Source organism: Mytilus californianus, unplaced genomic scaffold (genome assembly GCF_021869535.1).
Source record: "Mytilus californianus isolate M0D057914Y unplaced genomic scaffold, xbMytCali1.0.p SCAF_1, whole genome shotgun sequence".
NCBI lineage: Eukaryota > Metazoa > Mollusca > Bivalvia > Mytilida > Mytilidae > Mytilus > Mytilus californianus.
Window position 1 is genome coordinate 57,956,801 of NW_026262581.1, and position 25,041 is coordinate 57,981,841.

The 25,041-nt window shown below is 30.8% G+C and overlaps 2 protein-coding genes across 2 annotated transcripts in view; one reads left to right on the plus strand and one right to left on the minus strand.

The window, feature by feature from the left end:
* LOC127722179 (tryptophan 2,3-dioxygenase-like) overlaps positions 1-5,133 on the minus strand; it is a 57,518-nt gene extending 52,385 nt beyond the window's left edge. The window contains exon 1 of the mRNA XM_052229073.1: positions 5,042-5,133. Within this exon, the coding sequence (XP_052085033.1) occupies positions 5,042-5,101 (60 nt within the window). The 5' untranslated portion in view covers positions 5,102-5,133. The remainder of the gene's footprint in view (positions 1-5,041) is intronic.
* Positions 5,134-5,624: 491 nt separating this feature from the next.
* On the plus strand, positions 5,625-24,824 carry LOC127722210 (tryptophan--tRNA ligase, cytoplasmic-like). The gene is made up of 9 exons (XM_052229118.1): positions 5,625-5,664; positions 12,336-12,471; positions 13,862-13,970; positions 16,745-16,864; positions 17,072-17,254; positions 18,270-18,483; positions 19,267-19,440; positions 23,189-23,329; positions 24,266-24,824. Exons 2-9 carry the CDS (start codon positions 12,342-12,344, stop codon positions 24,422-24,424), a joined length of 1,230 nt encoding a protein of 409 aa, XP_052085078.1. The 5' UTR covers positions 5,625-5,664; positions 12,336-12,341; the 3' UTR covers positions 24,425-24,824.
* Positions 24,825-25,041: the final 217 nt, after the last annotated feature.

Genomic DNA, 25,041 nt, shown 5'->3' on the forward strand with positions numbered 1-25,041 from the left:
TGTATCTTTTTTAATTTTAGTTTCTTGTGTATAATTTGGAGTTTAGTATGACGTCCATTATCACTGAACTAGTATACATATTTGTTTAGGGGCCAGCTGAAGGACGCCTCCGGGTGCATTGAAGACCCATTGGTGGCCTTCGGCTGTTGTCTGCTCTATGGTCGGGTTGTTGTCTCTTTGACACATTCCCCATTTTCATTCTCAATTTTATGACTTGTAGATTTTTCCTTGCAGATCATTTTTAGTACATAAAGTGTATGTCTATCTATTATAATTTTCAAGATAAACGGCAAAATTGAAAAATCCGTCATTTAAGGGCTATAACCCCTTCCGCAAGTCATCTGACAGTTTTAAAGTCAGAGAGAAGATGGACATCATCATTATGAACATTTCTGTCCTAATTTTTTATATCTTTTGTGGTTTTCAAGATAAAAGAAAGATATTGTATTTCACCGCTATTTTCTACTTTTAGCCATGTTGGTACATCGGAGACATATTTTAAACTAGATACCGCAATGGTGAATGTGGTCAAGTTTGGTAAAATTTGGCTCAGTAGTTTCAGAGGAGATGATCTTTGCAAAGTTAACAGACGACGATAGACGACGGACGCCAAGTAATGACAAAAGTTCATACTTGCCCTATGTGCCAAGTGAGCTAATAAAAGACAATTCCACCCAAGGTAAACTCTGACTTAGAGTTGGAACCTTAGTTTCTACATTGATCAATTTATCAACGGAGAATTTTTAAGAAGGGTATCAATAAATCTTGTCAGTACCGAAGCCAAAACTATTGAGATTATGATACCATTAGAGGCAGGCATTCCATCAGCAGTCGTATAGACCAAGTGCAAGAAATGGGAAATAACACTTTACAAAAACTGGTGCTTCCTTAGCGCTTTTCGTGATTTCCTGAGGTCGTTGGAATCTTAGTTTCTCAATAATATCTTAATGTATAAAAATGAATTTAAGAATATAAATATATTAAGAATGATGAATTTCTTCTGTATATTTAGGAAACCAGTATGATTTGAGGGTATATATATATATATATATATATATATATATGTATGTATTCTAACTATCTGCAGGTTTTGTTCAATGGTTGGCGTTATCAGCTTTAGCCATGAACTTTGATTCGTAACAGTTCAGAAAAAATATATACGATAAGATGAGGATGTGTACTAAAATTACGAAATAATTTATGTCCAAACAGGGAAGAAAAAGTATTAAACAACAACATTATAGATAAATCTAACTATATGGAAAATATTTGCAATATAATTACATCTCATCTTTATACTTCCTATCTCATAGTAGATGATATAGCTTATTTACCGTGTCCTTAACTTAATTTTTTTTTCGTAACACCATTGATGGTTTGAACTGAATATTTTCATTACTTATTATTCAGTATAGTAAAGTAAGCTATAAAAAAACCGACATGTGAAACATTTCATATGAAAAAACAATCACATAATATATGTCAAGAAAATAAACGGAACAAAAACAAATGTGACATACTATGAAAACATATATTTTTGTTGCAACCAATTTTCGTGGATTAAGGAACAATTATTGTTTCGTGGATATTTGATTTCGTGGTTTCTGCATACCAACCTATTAAAACAATTGTACTTCTCTGTACATTTAAATTCGTGGTTAACTTTCATCCACGAAATCCACCAAATTTAATATCACACGAATTAAAAATGAATCCACAGTACAGCACCAACGACAGCCACTGATATTAGTCGCCTGACTTTGGAGAGGCACGTAAAGAATGTGGCGGGATTAAATGTGTGTGAGGTATGTGAGAGCTTAACATTCCCTTTAACTGGGACGCAAGTGTAACAGTACAACATAAGAACAAACTATATTAAACAATTTCATCAAAGATGCCACGTTTATAATTTCATACGCCAGAAGCGCGTTTCGTCTATGAAAGACTCATCAGTAACGCTCGAATAAAAAAAAGTTAAAGGCAAAATAAAGTGCATGACCATCATGGCTTAATTTAGAACTCTAGGGTAAAATGCATTAATTGTCTTCACTAGGAAATGAATTTCAAATGCTCATTTTTATCACCCAAAACATTTGAACAATTAATTATAAAGTTATACTCAGTCTTTCAGTCAATATTAAGACTAATCTACTGCGGTAAATTCAGTACTATTCAGACAATTCACTTTCAGTCAATTCAGTACTGTTCAGTAGCTTTTCGGACAAGTCAGTATGTTGTTAATGTGACCAGGTTAATAACAAGTATAGTATGAACAATTACTAAATGGCCTGGACATATCTTAATTGATGGTAAGCGAATTGTCTTAACAGTACTGAATTTACAGCAGTGATTAAGTCAGAAAATGTACTGAAAGACTGAAAATAACTGAATGATTTATTTAACAGTCTTTCAAGAGCTGTAAAGATAAACATTTGTTTATTAGTGCTTATATCTTGAAAACCAGAATAGATATAGAAAAATTGATAGGGATTAAATGCCCCAAATAGATATAAGAAGATGTGGTATGAGTGTCAATGAGACAACTCTCCATCCAAGTCACAATTTGTAAAATAAACCATTATAGATCAAAGTACGGCCTTCAACACGGAGCCTTGGCTCACACAGAACAGCAAGCTATAAAGGGCCCAAAAAATGACCAGTGTAAAACCCAAATGTCAAGGTTAACCTACTTCCTATTTTCTCCAAAAAGTCTTGTTGTATTCTATCCAACTTATATTTGGCAAAAATGACAGTTGAGCGATACATGCTCCATGATGCCCCTTGTTTTAATAAGAATATTATTCTCTCAATTCTTAATCTCAATATTTGGAATCATTTAGAGACCTTGTAACATGTGTAAAGGTTACAAAAACAGAACAATTAGCTATCCTTTTAATTTAAAAAAAAGTTTTATGATAAATACCAAACACAAAAAGGCGTTGCATAAATTACAGAAGCAATAAAATGTATAAATAAATAGATAACAGTAAACAGTGAAATTTGTTTAAGCTAAATCAGTGATACTTTTTCAAAGTACAGATTTAATCGGACGAGACAGATATCTATTTACAATTACTTCTGTAATGTTTTACGTGTATGTTTTTATTTGGTTGATAAAATATTTGATTTCTTAGAATATTCATCTGGCATTCCTCAAATATAAGTGTAAAAGTTAAACAATTAAATGTAAGGTCACTCTGGTTCATCTGTATAAGCTTATGTTTACAGCAATAAAATGTTAATTCTTATCTTTCAATTTATTTTGATATAAACGCATACATTTGCCGAAAGAATGCGCGTTCCGAATAGAAATAATTAGATATAAATATCATGGATATTGTAAATGTAAAAAATTCATTTGAATAATTTCAGTTTATAGATCTATTCATTGTTTATTTTGTATTTTTTTCATTGGTTTTTCTATTGTGCTTTTAAAATCAACAGTACAAAGACATTCAAACGCCATTTTACTTCATTTGACTTATTACACTAAGATAATGCAACATTAGTCTTTAACAGACAAAGAAACCATTCATACGCGAAACTTCATTACAGCTACGTCACCAGTTGAACTAGTATGATTTCAAACCATGTCAGTAAATATGACGAGCTTCATAATTAAAATGTGCGCACGATCAACGCTTTTACAACCATATAAAATTATAAAAAGAAGCATTCAATTCTTATAATTACATGTGTATGCTATAACCATGACATTAAGAGTTATATCAAGCTTTTCATTTGTTTTTCTATGAATGTTTTAACTTAGTCACTTATAGCACGTGCTGTCAAAATTACGGATTCTAATAAAAGATACATGTAATGTAAATATTTATCTGCTACAAAATTGAACGGTCAAATTCCTTTTGGTGGTTTACAGCTTGATATGATACACTAAATAATTCAATAATTCAATTTTAAATGTACCCAAAAAGATTATGCTTTACAGTTAAATCTATTGACACTGCAGATTTCTTTGGGCCAAAAAAGAAACTATACTGAGTGTCGTTCTAATGATGTCACTTATTTACTTTATTGTGCTGTTACAGCACTGTCCAAGGTTAGGAGAAGGATTGAGCATTGTTGAATAATGATATTTGTTAACATCCTCGTCATTTGGTCTCTGGTGCATAGTTGTTTCATTTGCAATCCTTCCGTATCACCTTTTTTCTATTTTTCGCTTTAAGCTCTGATACAAAAGTTCAGTTAACACAAGTTTGATAATATTTAATAACATTAAATTCAGGTTAGATAGATTTCCTTGTTAATCAAAACTTTTCCTAATGAGGAACTGATTATGAAATTACCTTAATTACATATTAAGAATTGCTTTGAATTTTTTCCTATTTAAGATTTTACATGTAAATAGACGTTTAGTTGCGTATATATATAATGTCTTAAAATTGTGTTCCGTTTCAGTTTTTTTTTTTAAATGCAAATCATGCGCAAACTTCACAAACATAAACATTGTTGCAGATTAAACACGTTTTGTGAATAATAATTAATAAACATTGATATTCAAATGATTATTAAAAATGATACCAGTTTATATATATAATATATATTTATTTAATTTTTCCAATCAATTTATTTCATTATGTTTTTGAAGAAAGTGTGCCACGACTTTGCTTTCATCCTGCTGGTTTTACATAAACAATGCAGCATCAAACCTTAATTAATTAGACATATACTCTAACTTTCTTAGGGTTGACGCCAGCGACTCTTTTCACAAAAAATCTCACGATTAAAATTGATCGTAAGTTATACTGAAATGTGTATGTCTTGCGAGTATTTTTACTCTTAAGTTTTTTTGTGAAAAGAGCCGCAGAATCGTACACAAGTATGATTTAAAATTGATTCAGTCAAACCAAAATTCATGTAATGACTTCGCTTTTACAAGAAAAAAAATTGTTTTTTCTTTAATAAATTTTTAAAAGATTGATAACTTCAATGTTTTGTGAAAAACATAATATTTTATTGAAAACGTCCAGTGAAGAGAACGTTTTATAAGTCTCAATTAAATGAGGAAAATTAGGCTTACTTGTAAATAATTTTCATATGACTTCGCCTTTTCAGGTTCAGATGTTCCACCAGACGCCATTCCACCAGCAATCGTTTGTGATACTTCTTCTATGCCTTAAATAGAAAAGAGACTGTGCCGATTTTTTATGACAATAAATATCATCGCACAACTTTGAATCATTTTTTTTCAATACAAGTTTCATAAAGTACAATTGCATTGCCTTTTGAAGGAGTTAATTATGAAATATTTCTCCCATTTGCAATATTTGGTATTTGAGCACACAGAATGTACCTTTTTCTGCAATCGCCTATTTCGGACATATGTTTATGTAAAAATAGCTGTATGAGAGTGCTGAACGTAGCCGAAGTTCTTTTTAAGGATTTTTGTCACGGTTCTCTCTTTTATATGGTCACCTGATGGACACCAATATGTACGCATATGTTATAAATAGTTATGTACCAAAATGTGTTGATGTAATCTGTTATTCGTCATTTAAAAAAATATTCTATTTTTAAATCTTTTTCTTTGTAGTCACCTGTTCAATCGTTTTCTGAAAATTAGAATTTCATTGGATAGAAACTCTTTATAGTTTATCATATTCGTTTTTTATTGCAGATTGAAATCCTGACCAGAGAGAGCTGGTAAGTCATCTAGCATGTATTTTGTAATTAGTAGATGCGTAATTAAACTGTAATGTGTAACTACTTTATATACTTGTATTTGTCCGACATAATCTTGAATTTTATATGTTAAATATATTATAACATTATTTAGGTCTTGTCTATAGATTTGTTTTGTAATTAATTTTTATTTATGATTGAATTGTTGGTTTCATCGAATAAACTTTGTGCGTTTTCTCGAATGTGATTTTAAGTGTGTACTATCTTATGTTTTCTTTCGTCAAAAAGTTCATTCAATTAAAGCCACTCAAATAGTATTGGCGAAGGTAAATTATCATATAACTTACACTAAACATGACAAATTTGATCTTTTACATTTATTTTTGAGGCTGGTATTTCATCAATGTATTACCCTTTTACCTTCAACGCTCTGCCTTCAAATCTTAAATATGAGGTTGTCATATTTTAACATATCAATATATAAGATATAATTAAGTCTAAATTGAAAACAACGTTCAAACCTATGATTGCGTATGATAAAAACAGCATTTTTTATACGTGTGCGTGCAAAACAAATTTCTTGGTAGCGGGGTCTAAATACAGCACAAACAACATTTTCCAAAAGACCAAAAAAGTGAAAAAGTATATTTAAACAAAACGCATTTGACTTACAGGTCGAACAACGGATGTTCTTAAACCCTGCTGACTGCCATTAGCGATTGCCAAATAAACGGATCACAAGATGTAACAAAATGGATCTTTATTTAATTTATAAATATTATTGGTAAGTTAGAAAACATCAACACGAGAAAAACTCATGAAATAAGATCAAAACACTTTCTTGATGTTTTTCGTGCCAAGAATTGCAAGCCGAGTTCTGGAAAATGTTTTACGTCATGGCTATTTCCTTAAGGTATCGCATTTTTCAATGGACATCACATGTGTGTTTGTGTTTTCCAGGTCTGAACGAAATTTTGGAGTATTTGTCAACTTAAATCAATATTCTATCCGAATTGATTATTTGAACTGTTTATCAGATACAGCTTAAGTAATTTTGCTTAAGGTTGCATTCAAGGCAAATTTTCACAAAAGCTTACATCATTATCATATTTCGAACTGGTATCAACTTTGTCTTCAACAGAAAATTGTAGCGCTAAATTAAAATTTCATTGGTAAGAAACGGTGTCAAGTGTTCAATAGTTACCATAAACAAATCCTACAGGGTCTATTGTGATATGTGTTAAACGAAATATGAAAATCAGTCATTAACATTATTTAAAATTCAAGTAGGTTTCAACTATTTTCAAACTTTGATCCTATGGATGCAATAAATTCCCCATACCGCTCTCTATCAATGAATTCAACCCCTTGTATTTTAAAGGCAATTTTATGATGGTTTAAGTAATAATAGTATGCATAACAGCTTTAATCTGTTACATACTTGACCATTACAACAAGTTAATTTACTTTAACCTTTTTATTTTTTTTTGATTCGAGCGTCACTGATGAGTCTTTTGTAGACGAAACGCGCTTCTGGCGCAAATACAAAATTTCAATCCTGGTATCTATGATGAGTTTTTTATCATTCCAATCCAAATAGTTTGTCAATGAGAAATTTGACGCTAAATAAATGCAGATTTTTTTTTGGTTTGATTCTCAAAAAAATTAATTTAACAACCCTGTGTATATTCAAACAGACAAAAACTTTCTATTAATTGGTGAAATATAGTTTTTTGTATTGAGTCTTCATTTATTATTCAAAGGGATATTTTTGATCTTTGTAATTGGTCAAAAAAAGGGAACGTATTAAATTTGACAACATATATTGGAATGAATTGCCTTAGAATGGATCATTCAATATCTAGGCAGTACAAATGATAAAAAATATGTTTTAATATCTAAATAACTATAAGGTAAGTGTCTCAACAAAACTGGATTTACTTCCATGTGGGTATCTGAAAACAAAATCTATTTCATTTCAATGTATCGGTTTTGATTGCCTCTTTTGTCCTTTTTGTAAACACTTGCGTGAGCCTTTATTTACTGAGACAGTTCAGATTATGGTAATATGAACATTTTTGTTTTTGTCTAATAATAATCATTTCCACTTCATATCATTTAACATTCACGATAATCGGTGTGTAGGAAATTTCTTTTGCAGACACGCAAATTATAATAAAAACAAAAATAACAGTTTTGATATGATTTTGATGTATTTTAGAAAAAAATAAATCATGTATCATGAAAACACAACATTTTAAAACTTTGATCAACCAACAATTTTCAGATGAACGAAGTTATCTCCAATGTATTTAAACTTGTAAAATTATACTTGTTTAATATATTCAGTATATAGCTTCTGATCAATGCTGAAAATATAAAATAACTATAGAAATAGATTTGCATACTGACTTATACTAATTACAAAATGACAGAATTACTTCAAGCGCACATGTATTTAAAAAAAGTAAATTATTTGTTCTACTTTGAATAATACCAGAGGCTGTCCTCTATTACATGATTCAATGATAGATACTTTTATCGTATGGACAATATTTTATATTAATATTTAAGACAGCTATAGGATCAATATATATATAGCAATAGTTTGTTCCAAAAATATTCCAAACACCAGTCTTACAATTTACAAGTATTTCTATTATATTTCAAGAACCAAGCAGGATATGATTAAGGTACATGCATTAAAAGAAAATCCGAAAGGTTTTATTAAATGAGTTTTTGCGGTGCAGTTAAAAGATATGAAGATAATGTATACATATGTACCTCCCATATTTTGAATGGACTTGAGTAAAAATGTAAAAAGGGATCTGAATATAATACAAAATTGTTAGAAAGGGGAGATAATTTATTGATTAGCAATATAATTTACTGTCATTTTTGAAAAAGATCATTGATGAGTTTCACATACCAAAAAATAAATATCAAGTCACTTGTTATCCAAACAATTTCAAAACTATAAAAAATAATAATAATCACGGTTTTTTACTTGATAAATAATAAGTAAATTTTTATATGTATTTCAAAGGATTTTTTTTTATTTCCAGGCATAAACATGCAAACCTTAAAATAGCCTGAGAAAAAGAACCTAAATCATTATTGATCGTCTTTAAGTTTTAGAGGGGCAAGAACTTTTTTATTAGAATTTTTGAGATGGGCAAGCACTTTTTTGCAGAATTTAAAAGGATGGGCATCAACTTTTTTAATGAAACAATATTGAGCATGCACCGGCCCATCCCTCTGATAAATATTGAACGGTCCCTAAGCTGGTCACACGTAATAGATTTTGTAGTTAGACAATCGATCAGATTGTTATACCTTTAATATTAACTTCAAATTTACATAATACTTGACAAAACTAAAATTTGTTCATGATTCATACTTTCCAATATCTATCTGAATCACGATTGCAAGAAAAACTGAACAACAGAAGCATGCTATTTGATCCAAAACAGAAAGTATGTTTTAAGAGAGCTAAATGCTGATCACCATTACATTGCATTTCATATTTTCTAAAAGTCTCCTACATACTTTATTCAACATGTACGGACTCATTTGTATTGCTTTGTCATAATATAATTACATAACACGTATGTTTCATTAGAATCCGTAATTTTGATTGGCTGACAAAAATCGCGAGGCACTCCAATTTTATTTCCGTATAGAATACAACAGCTATGACTGCACGTGCTATCCGTGAAATTGTTAAAACAATGCACTGAAAACAATAAAAAAAGCTTGCTATAACTCATAAGTTCATGGTTGTAGCATACACATGTGATTATAAGAATTGAATGCTTACTTATTCTTATAATTTTATTAGCGTTGTAAAAGCGTTAATCGTGCGCACATTTTTAATATGAAGCGTCTTCGGTCAACGCGTTAAACTTCAATAAAATTGTAAAGTGAAGCATTCAATTCTTGAATGGGAAAATTGTTACTTGTAAGAGAGAACAAAGTCTATTAGCTAGCTATGTAAAAAGTTTTACTTTTTCAAAATCAAATTCAAATATCAATTTGGATTTCAATTTCTAACATCACTTTGTGACATAACAAAATTAAATGACGCCATCATACAGATTTAAAACTTCGGTTATTATTTATAGGCAACATCACACCTAATGATTATTTTTAATTGAAAACCACATTTTGTCTTAATGAATGTTAAATTTGGGTTATGTACGTTCCCATTCAAAATACATGCATCTTTTCTTTTTTAGCCATGGCGTTGTCAGTTTATTTTCGACTTATGTGTTTGAATGTCCCTTTGGTATCTTTCGCCTCTCTTTTTTAAACCTGTGAAAATTCGAGGGTGTTAAAGATGCTTTCATCCTTTATCCGATTATCTTTCAAAGAAATATATTGAAAATAAAAATTCATTTACTTTAACACGAACATTGTCAATGATAAATAAATTATTAAGTTTTTCAAAATTGGTATATGAAAACATTGTTAATGAATTACTCCTCCATTACTCTGTTGGATAATAATGTTATTTGGTTAACGACCAATTATCGGTTTCATATCTTTCATTCTAAATTCTATTTACGGAAAAAATACTTTCTAAGCAGTTAATTTAGCCATTCGTTTAAACTCCAACATATTTCAACATATGCGTTCTCAAATTATTCTTTATTTTTTAAATATTGGTGTATGAATTTAAAACGTGAGCGTTAAACCTTGTTTATTTCTGATTGTTTCACTCAAATTACAGAACAAAAGTCTCAACTGATGATTTACGTTTGTGTTCATTAGTTCGGAAACGATTTAATATCGGTATTACAAATTTAAAAAAAAATCACAATGTGGATAGCAATTACAGTGTTCATTATCTAAAACTATTATCAACACTTGGAAGAAAAAATTCCAAAAAAAAATAACATAGAAAGCCTAAACTGATTAAAGCAAAGTACAAAAATGTATTAAAATTGAATCAGATATTTTTTTTCTCTAAACCTCTGTATGGACGAAAATCCAGCTTGTTGAAGCAAATAAATACAAATCTTTGTATGAGTTGCACAAAATATATTTATCGTTCTTTTTTATGCGTTATCTCCAATATATAGGTTTTTGTGTACGAACATGTAGGTAGTCTTGCTGAACCTATTAATTTTTCTTTTATTTTCGATCATTGAATATTTGAGTATAAGTTTAAAATCAACTCTCGGTCAATTTAATTATATAAATAATGATGTCACTTGTTGTTTATTAATTAAGAAATTATTGAGAAAACTAAAGTTTCAACTCCCTCAGGCAAGTTGCCCTTAGATGTTATTCGCTTTTTTTTTTTTGGCTCATTTGGTCATATAGCTCTTCACGTGGTTCGGTACTTTGCTTTAAACTTTTTGGCGTTGAGCGTTCCAGATGGAGATAATTCAAACTCTACTGGCTATAATGAGCCTGTGTCGCTCGTTTAGGTCCATGTACATCTTCAAAAAAGACACTCTCCAACATTGTAGATTAGAATAAAATTCATGACAAAAATCTCTTTTTTGTTGATCCTGTATTGCTTATCTTTTTTTCCAGTTTCTCTCTATCTTCTCGAATTTTTACCCAGAACATAAAAACGGATAAAAAGGATAAAACAAAATTCACTCAAAGGGCAATCACTCATGCAAAGTGTCTACTAACGATTTCAGCAAATTAGACTCATTTGTAGGACTTGTTTATTTACAATTCAACATCAAGAGTATTTATTTCTGGTACTTGAATGGAAGCAGACAAAACAAAGCAGGATATCGTGTCTCAATTTACAGTGCGCCCTATATATATTGCTGGATTAATCTTCATCGGGTACGGTTGAGAGCCTAATTCTTTTGGAAATTAAACAGCCACAATCGTCTTAGGTCAACTTTTCATGTGCGGGTTGCATACTGAGTAAATAAGCAAAAAATTCTAGGCTGTGTTTAATTAGGAAATTATTGAGAAAACTAAAGTTTCAACTCCCTCAGGCAAGTTGCCCTTAGATGTTATTCGCTTTTTTTTTTTTTGGCTCATTTGGTCATATAGCTCTTCACGTGTTTCGGTACTTTGCTTTAAACTTTTTGGCGTTGAGCGTTCCAGATGGAGATAATTCAAATTCTACTGGCTATAATGAGCCTGTGTCGCTCGTTTAGGTCCATGTACATCTTCAAAAAAGACACTCTCCAACATTGTAGATTAGAATAAAATTCATGACAAAAATCTCTTTTTTGTTGATCCTGTATTGCCTATCTTTTTTTTCCAGTTTCTCTCTATCTTCTCGAATTTTACCCAGAACATAAAAACGGATAAAAAGGATAAAACAAAATTCACTCAAAGGGCAATCACTCATGCAAAGTGTCTACTAACGATTTCAGCAAATTAGACTCATTTGTAGGACTTGTTTATTTACAATTCGACATCAAGAGTATTTATTTCTGGTACTTGAATGGAAGCAGACAAAACAAAGCAGGATATCGTGTCTCAATTTACAGTGCGCCCTATATATATTGCTGGATTAATCTTCATCGGGTACGGTTGAGAGCCTAATTCTTTTGGAAATTAAACAGCCACAATCGTCTTAGGTCAACTTTTCATGTGCGGGTTGCATACTGAGTAAATAAGCAAAAAATTCTAGGCTGTGTTTAATATGTGTGTAAAATAATTCTTTTTGCGGTAAACCTTATTTTGATAGGAGCATTTATATATTGTAGTAGATTATGGCATCTAACACTGAAAAAGTGTCTGAGGAAGTTAAAAAAATATCAATTGAAGATGATGAAGACATTGTTAATCCATGGGATGTTGTTAGTTCTTCTGACAAAGGAGTAGACTATAGTAAACTTATCAGTAGGTATAATCTGGATCCATTGCAAATTATGTACAAAATGATAGCTCGCTTTCCTAAATCGTATCTGCTTTAATAATTTAACAATTATATCATCGGCTGACTGGTTAATCGTTAAGATATCAAGTCAGTTTGAATGCTTCAAAGAGTATTGTATTCGAAAGAGTCCGTATTTTCTGGTAAACTAGTACGTGATAATACCAACAATACTGTCTCATATTTTCTAATAACTTATGTGAGCACAAACAAATTTTTCCACATAAATTTGCAGCCTACATTGTACAAGGTCGTGTGCGTGATTAATTTTATTGTTTCCTGTAGTATAACTGTAATTACTTATTTTAGGTGAAATATTAAATGATGGAAAACTGGTTAATTTATGAAATACAAAAGCAAAACCAAAAAATAAATCATAATATATATATATTATATATATGGAAAAAAACCTTTCGAATTTTGGGTCATCAATGCTCTACAACCTCGTACTTTATTTTTGTCTTTTTAACTTTTTTGAGTCGAGTGTCACTGAGGAGTCTGTTTTGGACGAAATACAAGTCTGTCGTTTAGAATTATAAGCCTGGTATTTATGATGAGTTTATTTACAACCACTGGGTCGATGCCACCGCTGACTGCGGTTTCCTCCCCGATGGTATCTACAGCCCAGAAGTCAGCTGCATTGACATGAATAAGCATAAAAAAGTCATACTTATAAATTAACCGTTTACAAAATTTTATATTTTTCGAAATAATTATGATTGTCCTACCAGGGAATAGATTATGATAGCTGCATTTAACAAAATCATTCAGAATTCTGAATCCTCAATGTTCTTCAACTTCGTACTTTATTTGACCTTTTTACCTTTTTTTATTCGAGCGCCTATGGTGAGTCTGTTGTAGAGGAAATGAACGTGTGACGTATACAATTTAAAGCGTGGTATCTATAATTTTATTTACAACCACTGGGTGGATGCCACTGCTAGTGGAGGTTTCTTTGCCGGGGGAGTCGCCAGCCTAGTAGTCATCATTTCTGTGTTGACATGAATTATCATTGATATGGTCATAATTATGAATTAACTGATAGATTGCCTAAGCTGTGTTTGGAGAAAACTTAAGGAATTTTTGGTCCTCGGTGCATTTTGGATTCGTACTTTATTAATCCTTTTTGACTTGTTTTTATTCGAGCGTCATTAGTGGGTCTTATATGGACATAACGCGCGTCTGGTGTGCAAACATTTTCTATCCTGGTATCTATGATGAAATTATTAATTACTAATTCTTTTTATTTCTTCTTTATTTTTAGTTTTTATGTATGTACATTGTCATATAATTCTACAAACCAAATATATGTATATATATATATGATATATATCTATTAAAAATTTTCTTTCACAGAAAGGTTTGGAAGTTCTGAAATAGATAAAGAGTTGATAGACAGAATGGTCAAGTTAACAGGAAAACCGCCTCATCACTTCCTGCGAAGGGGCATATTCTTCTCTCACAGGTTTCTTTTACAAATACCTTTTCTTTGTTTGCATTTCTGCTAACAAAAAGTATCAGAACTACTGCCATAAAAAATGAAAACAACACGTTATAAATTTCATGCGCTTTTCTGGATTTACCTTCATCAGGAACGCTCAAAGCCGAATATTTGAAAGCCAAGGATGTATATGAACCGAAACCGTTGAAGAGCTATATAACCAAAACATACATAAATAAAAATAGCCAAATCCATCTAAGGTCAACTTTGCCTAAGGGAGTTGAAACCTTAGTTTCTAACAATTTCAAACTTTATTAACGGATAATTTTAGAAAGGCTCAAAGCCGAATATTTGAAAGCCAAGGATAATGCGGTGAATATTGGATACTAGTACATGTTTTAGTTATACATTGTAGTCTTAAGGTAGATATTATTTAATAAACCTGTAAAATATAAAGCTCGTTAACTTTCAAAGAAAACCGGTGTTCGTGCTTATGCAGGAAAACTGGAAATAGAAAAGCACGTTGATTCAATCAACTGAACAAAGGTAACTAACTCTACGATGAAATTCACTGTTTCTATGATATATATTGAAAGGCGTTTGAACCTACACGCAAAGCAGTAATTTTACGTGTCTCAAGCCTTAATTATGTCATTCCGAGGGTCGGGTGACATATTGTTATTCTATGTTTTTTTTTCTTCTTATTTCTATTCTTCCACACTTTATGTCCACGCTAGTTCTCGGAACTGAATGGACCAATGTCGATAGAACTATACCATAATTGGACCACCATGTGACCTTGTGCACCTGACTTAAGAATGTGCAAGATGGTAGCCGTTATCTTTGAAACAGCAAAAATGTATAAAGTAAAATTTTGGTTTTTGATGTCTAATTTGAGCATGCCTCAACGAAAAGTCTTCAAATTTTTGGAACAATGTTGGTGTCCACTACGTTCAGGTTTTAGATGATTTTGAGAATCTTTGGAACTACTTATTACCATGGAGCCAGGATAAGTGTTACCATTCAACACTATGGGGAAAACCTCAAACTAGTATTTATTCACTTAACATGGTAGGTCAAACCTAGTGAAACTTTTATGGTTATTTCCGTCATGTGCTAATGTGTTAGGTGTGTTTGAAATTTTGGAAATGGTCATCTTTACCATGGAAACAGCAAAACTGTTTAACGCTCCAAACTTAATTAAACTTCATAGAAAGGTTAACTGGCATTTGTAGATAAGACATTTGACTTTGGAATTTTCATAATGGCCGCCGTTGCCATTGGAACACAACAAACAGGAAAACATTTCAAATGCTTTAAACTTAATAAAACATTACAGAAATGTTAATTAGCATATGTAGATGTGGCGTTTGACTGTGGAATGTAGACCGTTGCCATGTAAACTTCAAAAATGTCAAAAAATTTAAAACGCTTTAAACTTAATGAAACTTTACAAACTGGCATGTGTAGATGTGGCACTCGACTTTTCACTTTTGTAAATGGCTGCCGTTCTCATGAAATTGGGGAAACGGGGTGACATCCACTATTGCTTTGCAATGGCAATTCTAATTATAATATGTTATTTACATGATTTACTATAGATCCTTTGTTTTTTCTCTAAATACGATAAAGAAACCCTTTGTCCGCAAATCTTCCGTTAAGAAAACGTAACTTAAAATGTTATACGAGATATTGTTCATGTGGATCTTTCTAAAATATCTGTTTTAATTCTAGCAGAAAATATACTAGCAAAGCAAAACTCTATGGCATGAAGAAGGATTTCTTCTGTGTTTTTAATTCCATTGGCATCCAATGTGAAAGTGTGCTTTTTAATATGAAGCTTCTATATGTTATTTGGTTAGATGGTTGTTGCTGCTGAAAATATGAAGCTTTTTTCATTCCCGATGAAAAAAAAAATCCATTAAGAGCCGCGGGTAGCCCGCTAAAAATTTCTTGCGATGGAATTTTTTTTCCCCAATATTCGCGTTGTATTCCTTTCTTTTTTGTTTAAGTATTAAAAGATGCAATATAGAATATGTGTTAGATATGAATTAATCAGAGGGGACTTAAAATGCAAAGGAACATAGTTAAATTGGACAAAATTCGAACTTAACAACAGTTGTATAGTTGCATATCTTGCATGAAAATGTAAATTCGATAAAAGAACGGCGACCTATACTGTTGCTTTTCAATATTGCAGATTAGACATGTAAAAAGCTTTAGTACCTTGCTAAACAATAAAGCAAATAAGCAATTCTGTTTTGTATAAGATCAAAATTTATCAAAATGAATCCAAGAGGTTTAATAAAAATCGTCAAGAATACCCTGTACTACCCTTCACCAAAATCCAACGAGTCCACGAAAAACAAATGTGTAGACATTGGAAACAGTGGAAATCACCATATGTATGCTTGAGTTGACCAAGGCACAAATCTCGCGGGTTTAAAGTAGCTACCGAATACTCACACAACTCCTTTGCAATTTGAACTACTTATATTGGAGGTTAAATGAGGTACATTAACTAATCAGGAAACCACATACTCGAAAAAAAATATAAGTTTATACATAATAAAATTAGCATTGTTTAGAGTATTGACATTAGTGATTTTTTCCGAAATTACCAAATAAGGTATGATACGCGTCTGATTATTTATAAACGTCCATTTGTGTTTGTTTTATATCGTTTTATGACGTGTTCGATACACATGTAAACCATTAACTATGTAATAACTGCAATTTCAATACCTAGTTTTGTCTTATGTAATAAACAAGTATATATTGATCCTCTTTTTTAACAGAGATATGCATCAGATACTTGACCTTGTTGAAAAGAAGAAAGGATTTTATTTGTACACAGGGAGAGGACCATCTTCAGAATCTATGCATCTGGGTCATTTGATTCCGTTCATGTTTACAAAGTATAATGTTGTTTTTTTTTTCATTTCTATACAATTTATCATCAGATTGTTTTCCTTCAGACTTTTGTATATAAAATTTTCTTTTTAAACGATATACTTTATAAAATTCAACAGTTTATATGAACACAACGCGACTTTTAAAGAGAGGCGAAAGATACCAAAGGGACATACACGATTTCTGAATTGTTTGCCTTATTATTGTTACAGATGGCTTCAAGATACCTTTGATGTTCCACTTGTGATCCAAATGACCGATGATGAGAAATTTCTATGGAAAGATCTGACGATTGAAGAGACAAACAAACTTGCACATGAGAATGCCAAAGACATCATCGCATGTGGCTTTGATAAGGACAAGACATTTATCTTCAGTGATGTAGAATATATTTCGTAATCATCTTTAATTTTTTTATTATTCATAAAGAAGAAAATATGTAGCATACCACAGGACAAGTGTTTGAAAATTAAAATTTCGCTTAGTACGCTTGCTCAAACTTGTACAAAACCCTTATCTATATAAAACCATACACTAGTCATAGTTTGTTGATATAACACTGCATCGGTGTCAAATTCTAATAGACAGACTTAGCGTTATCGACATAGCAATAAATTACGCTACAAATCGGATTTAAATGTTGTCCATTTAGCATTGCTCAGTTCTTGAAGAAAGCTCTTAAAAATGCGTTGTTTCTTTGCTTTGGGTTTGTCAAGTGCGTTAGAGATTTCGTGTCTACAACATAATTTTCCTGTTTTTCTGTTACAAGTTGAATCATTTTCTTGTTTTCTGATCAAATATTTTTTATCTGAATTAAATTTATAAATTTTGTAATCTCAAAATTTTAACAATATGAACATGATGAATAAAAGGATGATTAGGGTACTTGTCGATGCATGGATTTGATGGTATTCCTTGATGCAATCTTTTACTCATATAAAAATTTTGTGAAAGCCCAGAAATATTTTTTTTCCAATTTTAAGTATTCAAAATTTGTTTTCTCTTCTATATATTTTGTATATAATTCTTTTTTTTACTTTTGGTATACCTGTTGTAATAACATCTCAAATCCACTCACAGCCGCGCCAAATCATCAAATTTTCGTTATTCACAATTATATAAATATATCAATATAGAATGTAATTTGACAACACAGTAAAATTCACAATTATACGCACTATCTATACCGATATTAAGGCTGTGAGTATCAAAATACGATTTCATACAGGGTCTTCAATGAAATAAGGAGACTTTAGTTGGGGTGTAATATTGATTATATAAGAAAAGCACATGTGGGTAAACGTCACTGACACACTAGTCGAAGAACAACTTATGCTTCACTTGAAATTAAAATATTTGCTCACATTATATATACAGAAACTTGACATTTATCTGGAAACTGTATTGTAGAGAGAGCACGGAATTTTATAAAATGATGTGCAAAATACAGAAACTCGTCACATTCAATCAGGTGAAGGGAATCTTCGGATTCACAGATAGTGACAGCATCGGTAAAATTAGTTTTCCTGCCATTCAAGCCACACCAAGTTTCAGTTCAGCATTTCCTCAGATATTCACAGGAAAGAAAGACGTACCTTGTCTTATTCCGTGTGCTATTGATCAGGTATTATATTTGATGTAATGCATTATTTCCTTGTATGTTGTATCCAAATAATTGTTAAATTATTGCTATTCTCTTTAAAATATTTGTATTCCGTTGGTATGCAAATTTTCCCAAAATGGGAGAGGGTTGTTGTTAGAAAATACGCAGTCTTCAAAATGTTGATTTTTATGAAAATTACTTTTTTAACACATTTTTTTTTAAATTATAAGAAAAGAGTATTAATCTGTTTTAGCCACTTATTTACGAGTTTGTTTTAAGTCTTATTATCATATGTCGTTATATTTTAATCACCATTATAAATCTTGAAGAGAAGAAATAGAAAATGACACTCCTGAAATAATAATCTGTCCTTAACATATTTTTTGACTGACTGATTGGTGTTTAACGCCACTTTCAACACTATTGTGCTATTTCGTGGCGGTCAGTTTTTATTGGTGGAGGAAGCCGGAGTGCTCGGAGAGAACCACCGACCTTCGGTTGGAAAACTGACAATCCTAGTCAATTAAGATTGGAGTCGAGTGCACCTGCCCCTTGCAGGATTCGAACTCACAACCTCAGTGTTGATAGGCTAGTGATACAGTAAACCGACTACTTAGATCACTCGGCCACCGAGGCCCCTATTTTTTTGAAGTACATACAAAGGGGAAATGTCTTATAGCATGCTTAGTGTGGGTTGCAAATCTTCAATATGTCTATACATGAAAACTATGTTGGAAGTTTCAATAATTGTAAAATAAGATAATTACACGAATGTACTGCATTAGTTTATACATTATATCACAGGATCCATATTTCCGCATGACTCGTGATGTAGCACCACGACTGGGACTTCTCAAACCAGCATTGCTTCATTCCACTTTCTTTCCTGCATTACAAGGAGCCCATGGTAAAATGAGTGCAAGTGATCCAAATTCGTCTATTTTTTTAACAGATTCGGACGAACAAATTAAAACAAAGGTAAAATAAAAATTCTTCAAAATTAAGATTCGTCCGTTATTTGTAAAGAACATTATGTGATAAAAAGGCTTTAAATATTCATACAAAGGACACTATATACATTCAATGATCAGATCTAGGTGAAAGTTTGCTCTATTTGAGATCAAATGTACATGTACAGTACACACTTGGACATAGTCTGAATTATGCTGAGCATTTTTTGTATGTCTGACATGTTGGGCATTTAGATCCATGATCAGACCACTTGTTGTGATTAGGGGAATAGGTGACAAACAGGTGTAATAAAATAGGCAGGTATTATAATAATTAAGGATAATAAAGTACAACAGGGATTAAAACATAAAATTACAGGTAAAATCTAGATAAATGAATTTTAAACAATTTTGTTTTCGAAGTGTTTGTTAGATTTCAATTTTGCTATCTTGACATTGTAAGAATTTATATTTCATTCTCTTTTTTAAAATGCATGGTAAACGAAATTACTATAAATCAAACTTTCTTAGTATTTGAAATAGTTCAGAAGTGAGTGGATGTAAAAATTATACTGCATTTATATATGTAAAAAGAAGGGACATTTGCCATAACATCCATAAAAGAGGGGCGAAAGATACCAGAGGGACATTCAAACTCATAAATCGAAAATAAACTGACAACGCCATGACATGTGATAAAAGTAAAATGAAAGTTTACAAAATTTTGATATACTGTTTAGGTTTTTCAATTTGATATAAAGAACTCATTATCTTATTTAATTTATAGTTTCGATTAAGGATTGATAGGACAAAAAAGAGAAAATCCTTGAAATAGTTTCTTTTTATGAAAAAAAAATGCATTGAAGGACATTGTTTATTTATTAGTAATATCATATTTAAATGAACAAATAAGAAGCCAGTATTTTAGCATGTTGACCGTGTGTTTTCTTACAATAATATGATCATTATTATTTTTGTACTATACGTTAACAAAAATATGTAATGTATTATTATTCAAGAAAAATACAAAAATAATTTTGAACATACATAGTTTGTTTATCAAAGAAATTTTATTTATCTTAGAGCTGTCAGTTTTTGTCTTGTGACTTTCAGTCCTACATCTTTTAAATAGTATTATCTTAAATTGGTGAAGAAAAAAACTTAAATAAAATATTGAAACAGGTATCTAAACTTGACTTCAGATGTTGTCGTTTGTCATGTGATTAAAAGGAATTGGAAGTGACAACAGCATTATTTGTTTATGCTATATCTTATTCTATATCATTTAGCGTATTTTCTGATAACCTTAAACATTAGTCCTTTCATATTGAATAAATAAATTAATATAACTTAATTGATAATACTTTTCTCATTTTGAAAGTTTTAAAAATGAAAATAGCATTTACATATGATTTACTTCATATATTTTTTGAAAATGTACAATTACTTAACATCTTCTTTTTTATTTCCTGTTTTTATTGATTTTTCCTATCCAAAGTTCACCTGTAAAACAAAGGTAAACATGAACCTCTGCATGTACAAAATATGAAACAAAATTGTCAACCTGTGGCAATACAATTACACACCTGGTTGACCACCTGTTAATTGGCCCAGTAGGTAGCAATATTTAACTTCCCTTGCAGTTCATGGTTTATGACCCTCAATAAATGCCTGACATCCAATGTTAGACATAGGGGATGCTGATGATTAATCAGACTATATCCTAGTATGTAATGTACTAAGGTAAGATACATACAAATATAATTATTATTATTATTTTTGATATTCACGTTTAATCTTCTGATTAGACGAAGTTGGACGTGTGTTTATAATTTCTCAATACAAATGGTATAAAAACTTAAACATTGACTTAGATAAAACTGTTCAAAATTTAAACCTTTTGCTTTCTATCGAATTTTAACCAAGTCATATTCTTGTTGACATTTCGTTATCAGTCGATGAATGGTTAGAAGTATATCCGATATTCCCTGTACTTGAACTTCAGGGGAAATCAGACAGTTGTTGAAACTTTCTGGAGTTTGAATATCCAAATCACTAAACAACAATATCATGCCGAAAGGATTGTTCATCGAGTTTTTATACAATTTTGGTAACGTTAATTGTATTTCAAATTTTACATGTAAGGTAAAATTTTGCATCGAAGAACATCAGAAGTCAAAATCATTTTATTTATTTCTAAGACCCAATACAAACCTTTACTTTTAATATAATGTTAATTTATAATACCAAATACCTTTCTTGTTAATTCAATTCCGGTGGACTACTCAAAATTGGTCAAAATCTATAAAGAAATGGCAGTTTTGAATCACCTTTACAACTGATACGTTATTCTCGTGCTTCATATACAGGAGTGTGCTCTTTATCTATTATATAGTCATTTTATAAAATTTACTGTTTTCAAAATTATAAATTATTCTAAATTATAAGGATGTTCTTGTCCCAGGCAGAAAACCCTGGCCGTGTTAGGCGCAACTTTTTGGAAGTTTTAGTCCTCGGTGCTCTTCAGCTTTGTACTTGTTTTGGCTTTCAAACTTTTTTCATCTGAGCGTCACTGGTTGGTCTTGTGTGGACGAGACGCACGTCTGGCGTATTGAATTTTAAGCCTAGTACCTTTTGTTAGCTATTATTCGTGTGTTTCTTTGTCCTATATGTTCTCCCATTCATTTGTATTGTGGTCCTGTCATGTGATGTTGTCGTTTTGGTGTTGTGTTTGACGTTGCCATAAAAGCAGGAGGTTTGGCATGCCACAAAACCAGGTTCAACCCACCATTTTTTTCTTAAAATGTCCTGTACCAAGTCAGGAAAATGGTCATTGTTATATTATAGTTCGTTTCTGTGTGTTACATTTTAATGTTGTATTTTTGTTGTGTCATTGTTCTCCTCTTATATTTGATGCGTTTCCCTCAGTTTTAGTTTGTAACCCGGATTTGTTTTTATCTCTATCGATTTATGAGTTTTCGAACAGCGGTATACTACTGTTGCCTTTATTTACACCTTTACAATTTGGTTAAATGTTAATAAATACGTCATAATGTGTTTTTACTAACTTAGAACAGTGATTACTATATATGTGTACTTAGGATTAAAAATCTTTTAAATATGTTCCTATTGTGTAAAACTATAAAATTACCTTTGTTAAATTATCTGTTTAAAAATTAAGACATTTTTAAGAAATTCCATCAGCCAAAATTGACTTTAGATAGATTGGCTTTTATTTTTATGTCCATTTTGGTCTGTGTTGGTTTGACTTTCAATATTTGGCTTTGGGTGTTCTTGATGAAGGTAAATCCAGAAAACCGCTTCGGACGCATAAAATTCATAAAGAGTGCTTTTCCTTTTTTACCGCACTGGGTCGATACCGCTACTGGTGGACTATCGGAATTGGCGTGATTTATAACTAACATTTGTAAAATTGTTCGTTTATCAGTAAAGAAATTATTAAGAAACTAAGGTTTAAACTCCCTCAGGCAAGTAGCTAATTTTTTATGTTCTTTCTTGTCATATAGCTCTTCAACTGTTTTGGTTATTATCAAATATTCGGCTTTGAGCGTTCTTAGTGAAGGTAAATCCAGAAAAGCGTTGTTTTCATTTTTTTTTATGGAAAAATTTCCATCCTCTTTATGTTTTTGTTAATCCTTAATAAAGCTATTTCCTTTACGAAGAACATATGATAAGAATGGGTAATAAAAAAGAAGTTTATACCTATGTTATATATTAATAAAAAATATTCGTTTTTATTGTATTTTCATATAAAGATCAACAAATATGCTTTTTCTGGAGGAATGCCAACTGAAGAAGAACATAAAAAGCATGGCGGCGACTGTGACACAGATGTGTCGTACCAATATCTGACATTCTTTATGGAAGATGACGACAAATTGGCCGATATCAAAGCGGTAATAAGTTACTTAATTTATTTTGATCAAATGTTAGTCATTTAACTATACTTTTAGATATAATTTTTTTTCCTTTTTGGTTTATAAAATCTTTTTTGACTTTTCAAATACTTTGTACTCAATCATCAATGACGAAATATATTTCATCTAGTGCAGTAATATTGGTATGTTAATATTATTAAATTGCACTTTAAAGCATTATTCGAAAGGACATTTTCAACTTAAGCTAGGTTACCGTTTTTGAAATTGAAATATATATGTATACGCAACATCCTTTTTATCAAGTCTTACATTTTCAATCATAACTATCCTCCAAGTACAAATTAACATTCATGTGAAGTAGGATCTTGTCAAATAATGTCTTTGTTTTCTAGCAAAATAACAAAATTTAATTTTATATTTATCGTTTGTATTATGTTACTGGTATTTGAAATAACCGATGAGATGCATTGTAATCAACGGCATTATAATTGTTAATCATTACAAAATCTTTGTTGACCTCTTTTTGTTGTTGTTTTAATTTATTTTGGTATTTTTATTTGGTGCATCTTTTTATCTTACATCATTTATGTGTAATGAGTCATATGTGTAACATCGATATTGATATAGAAATTAAAAATATACCACGACATTAATTTAACGATTAAAAGAAATCCGGTTTGTGATAAGTTTTGAATGAAGAAGTTCTAAATAGGGAAACAGATGTTACCATGCAAATTCGTACTTAGACCGTTTTGACTTCCGTTTAGCACTTTTTGTTCGCTTTTAATTTCTTTCATTGCTTTGATTTTAGTTGAAAACTTTTTGCGTCATCTATGCAAACAAGACCTCAATACCAATGCCTGTACCAAGTCAGAAATATGGTATACTTTTGCTACACCGGATTTATAAGTCAATTTGAGCTCATTACATATTTTATTTGCATTTTTTTTTCAGAGGTATTCAAGTGGTGAGATGTTAACAGGTGAGCTGAAACAGGAATTAATTACTGTTCTGCAAAATCTTGTTGGAGAGCACCGGAAGACACGAGCCGACGTCACTGATAACTTAGTGAATGAATACATGAAATCAAGGAAATTGAAATTTGACTATTAAAAATATATTTGAGGATCCCGCTATTCATTTGATTAACAGAACACCGTAAAAAATGATTAAAAGTACTGTATTTTATAAATAGTAGAAACAACCAATCTGTTTTCTAAGACCACAGTAAAAATATTTTCCATTGCTATTTGAACTGAAATGGTGAGATGAGTGTTTGCATTTAATAAATATATAAAGAAATTATGTATCGGAATGCTGAAATCGTGTAGTGATTATATCTCTTTCCTAATATTTTACTTATTTCTAGCATTGATTAAAACTTTAATAAACCGCTTTCATTAATACTTCATTGAATATTTAATTTGTAAATAACAATCGAAATTAAGCATATGATATAGTTGTAATCTTTATTATCAATTTTTTTATTAGTCTATGTTTTATATATATATATATATATATATATATATATATATATATATATATATATATATATATATATATATATATATAATATGCAATTGTATATTGTTCAGCACAGCTGTTTTGCTCCACTTTTGGAGTATATGTAAGCAGTGTCCTCTATGAAATGTGCCTTCGCGTTTTCGGTGTACTGTGACTTCTATTTTGCAACACCAAATGACAACAGTACATTCAGTTTGGTATGTTTT

Excerpts from the sequence above, each read along its gene's own strand:
- LOC127722210 (XM_052229118.1), top strand. The coding sequence starts at position 12,342 with ATGGCATCTAACACTGAAAAAGTGTCTGAGGAAGTTAAAAAAATATCA. Across the intron at positions 16,865-17,071 it reads ATTCCGTTCATGTTTACAAA|ATGGCTTCAAGATACCTTTG; the intron begins GTATAATGTTGT and ends TTATTGTTACAG. Across the intron at positions 18,484-19,266 it reads TTCCGTGTGCTATTGATCAG|GATCCATATTTCCGCATGAC; the intron begins GTATTATATTTG and ends ATTATATCACAG.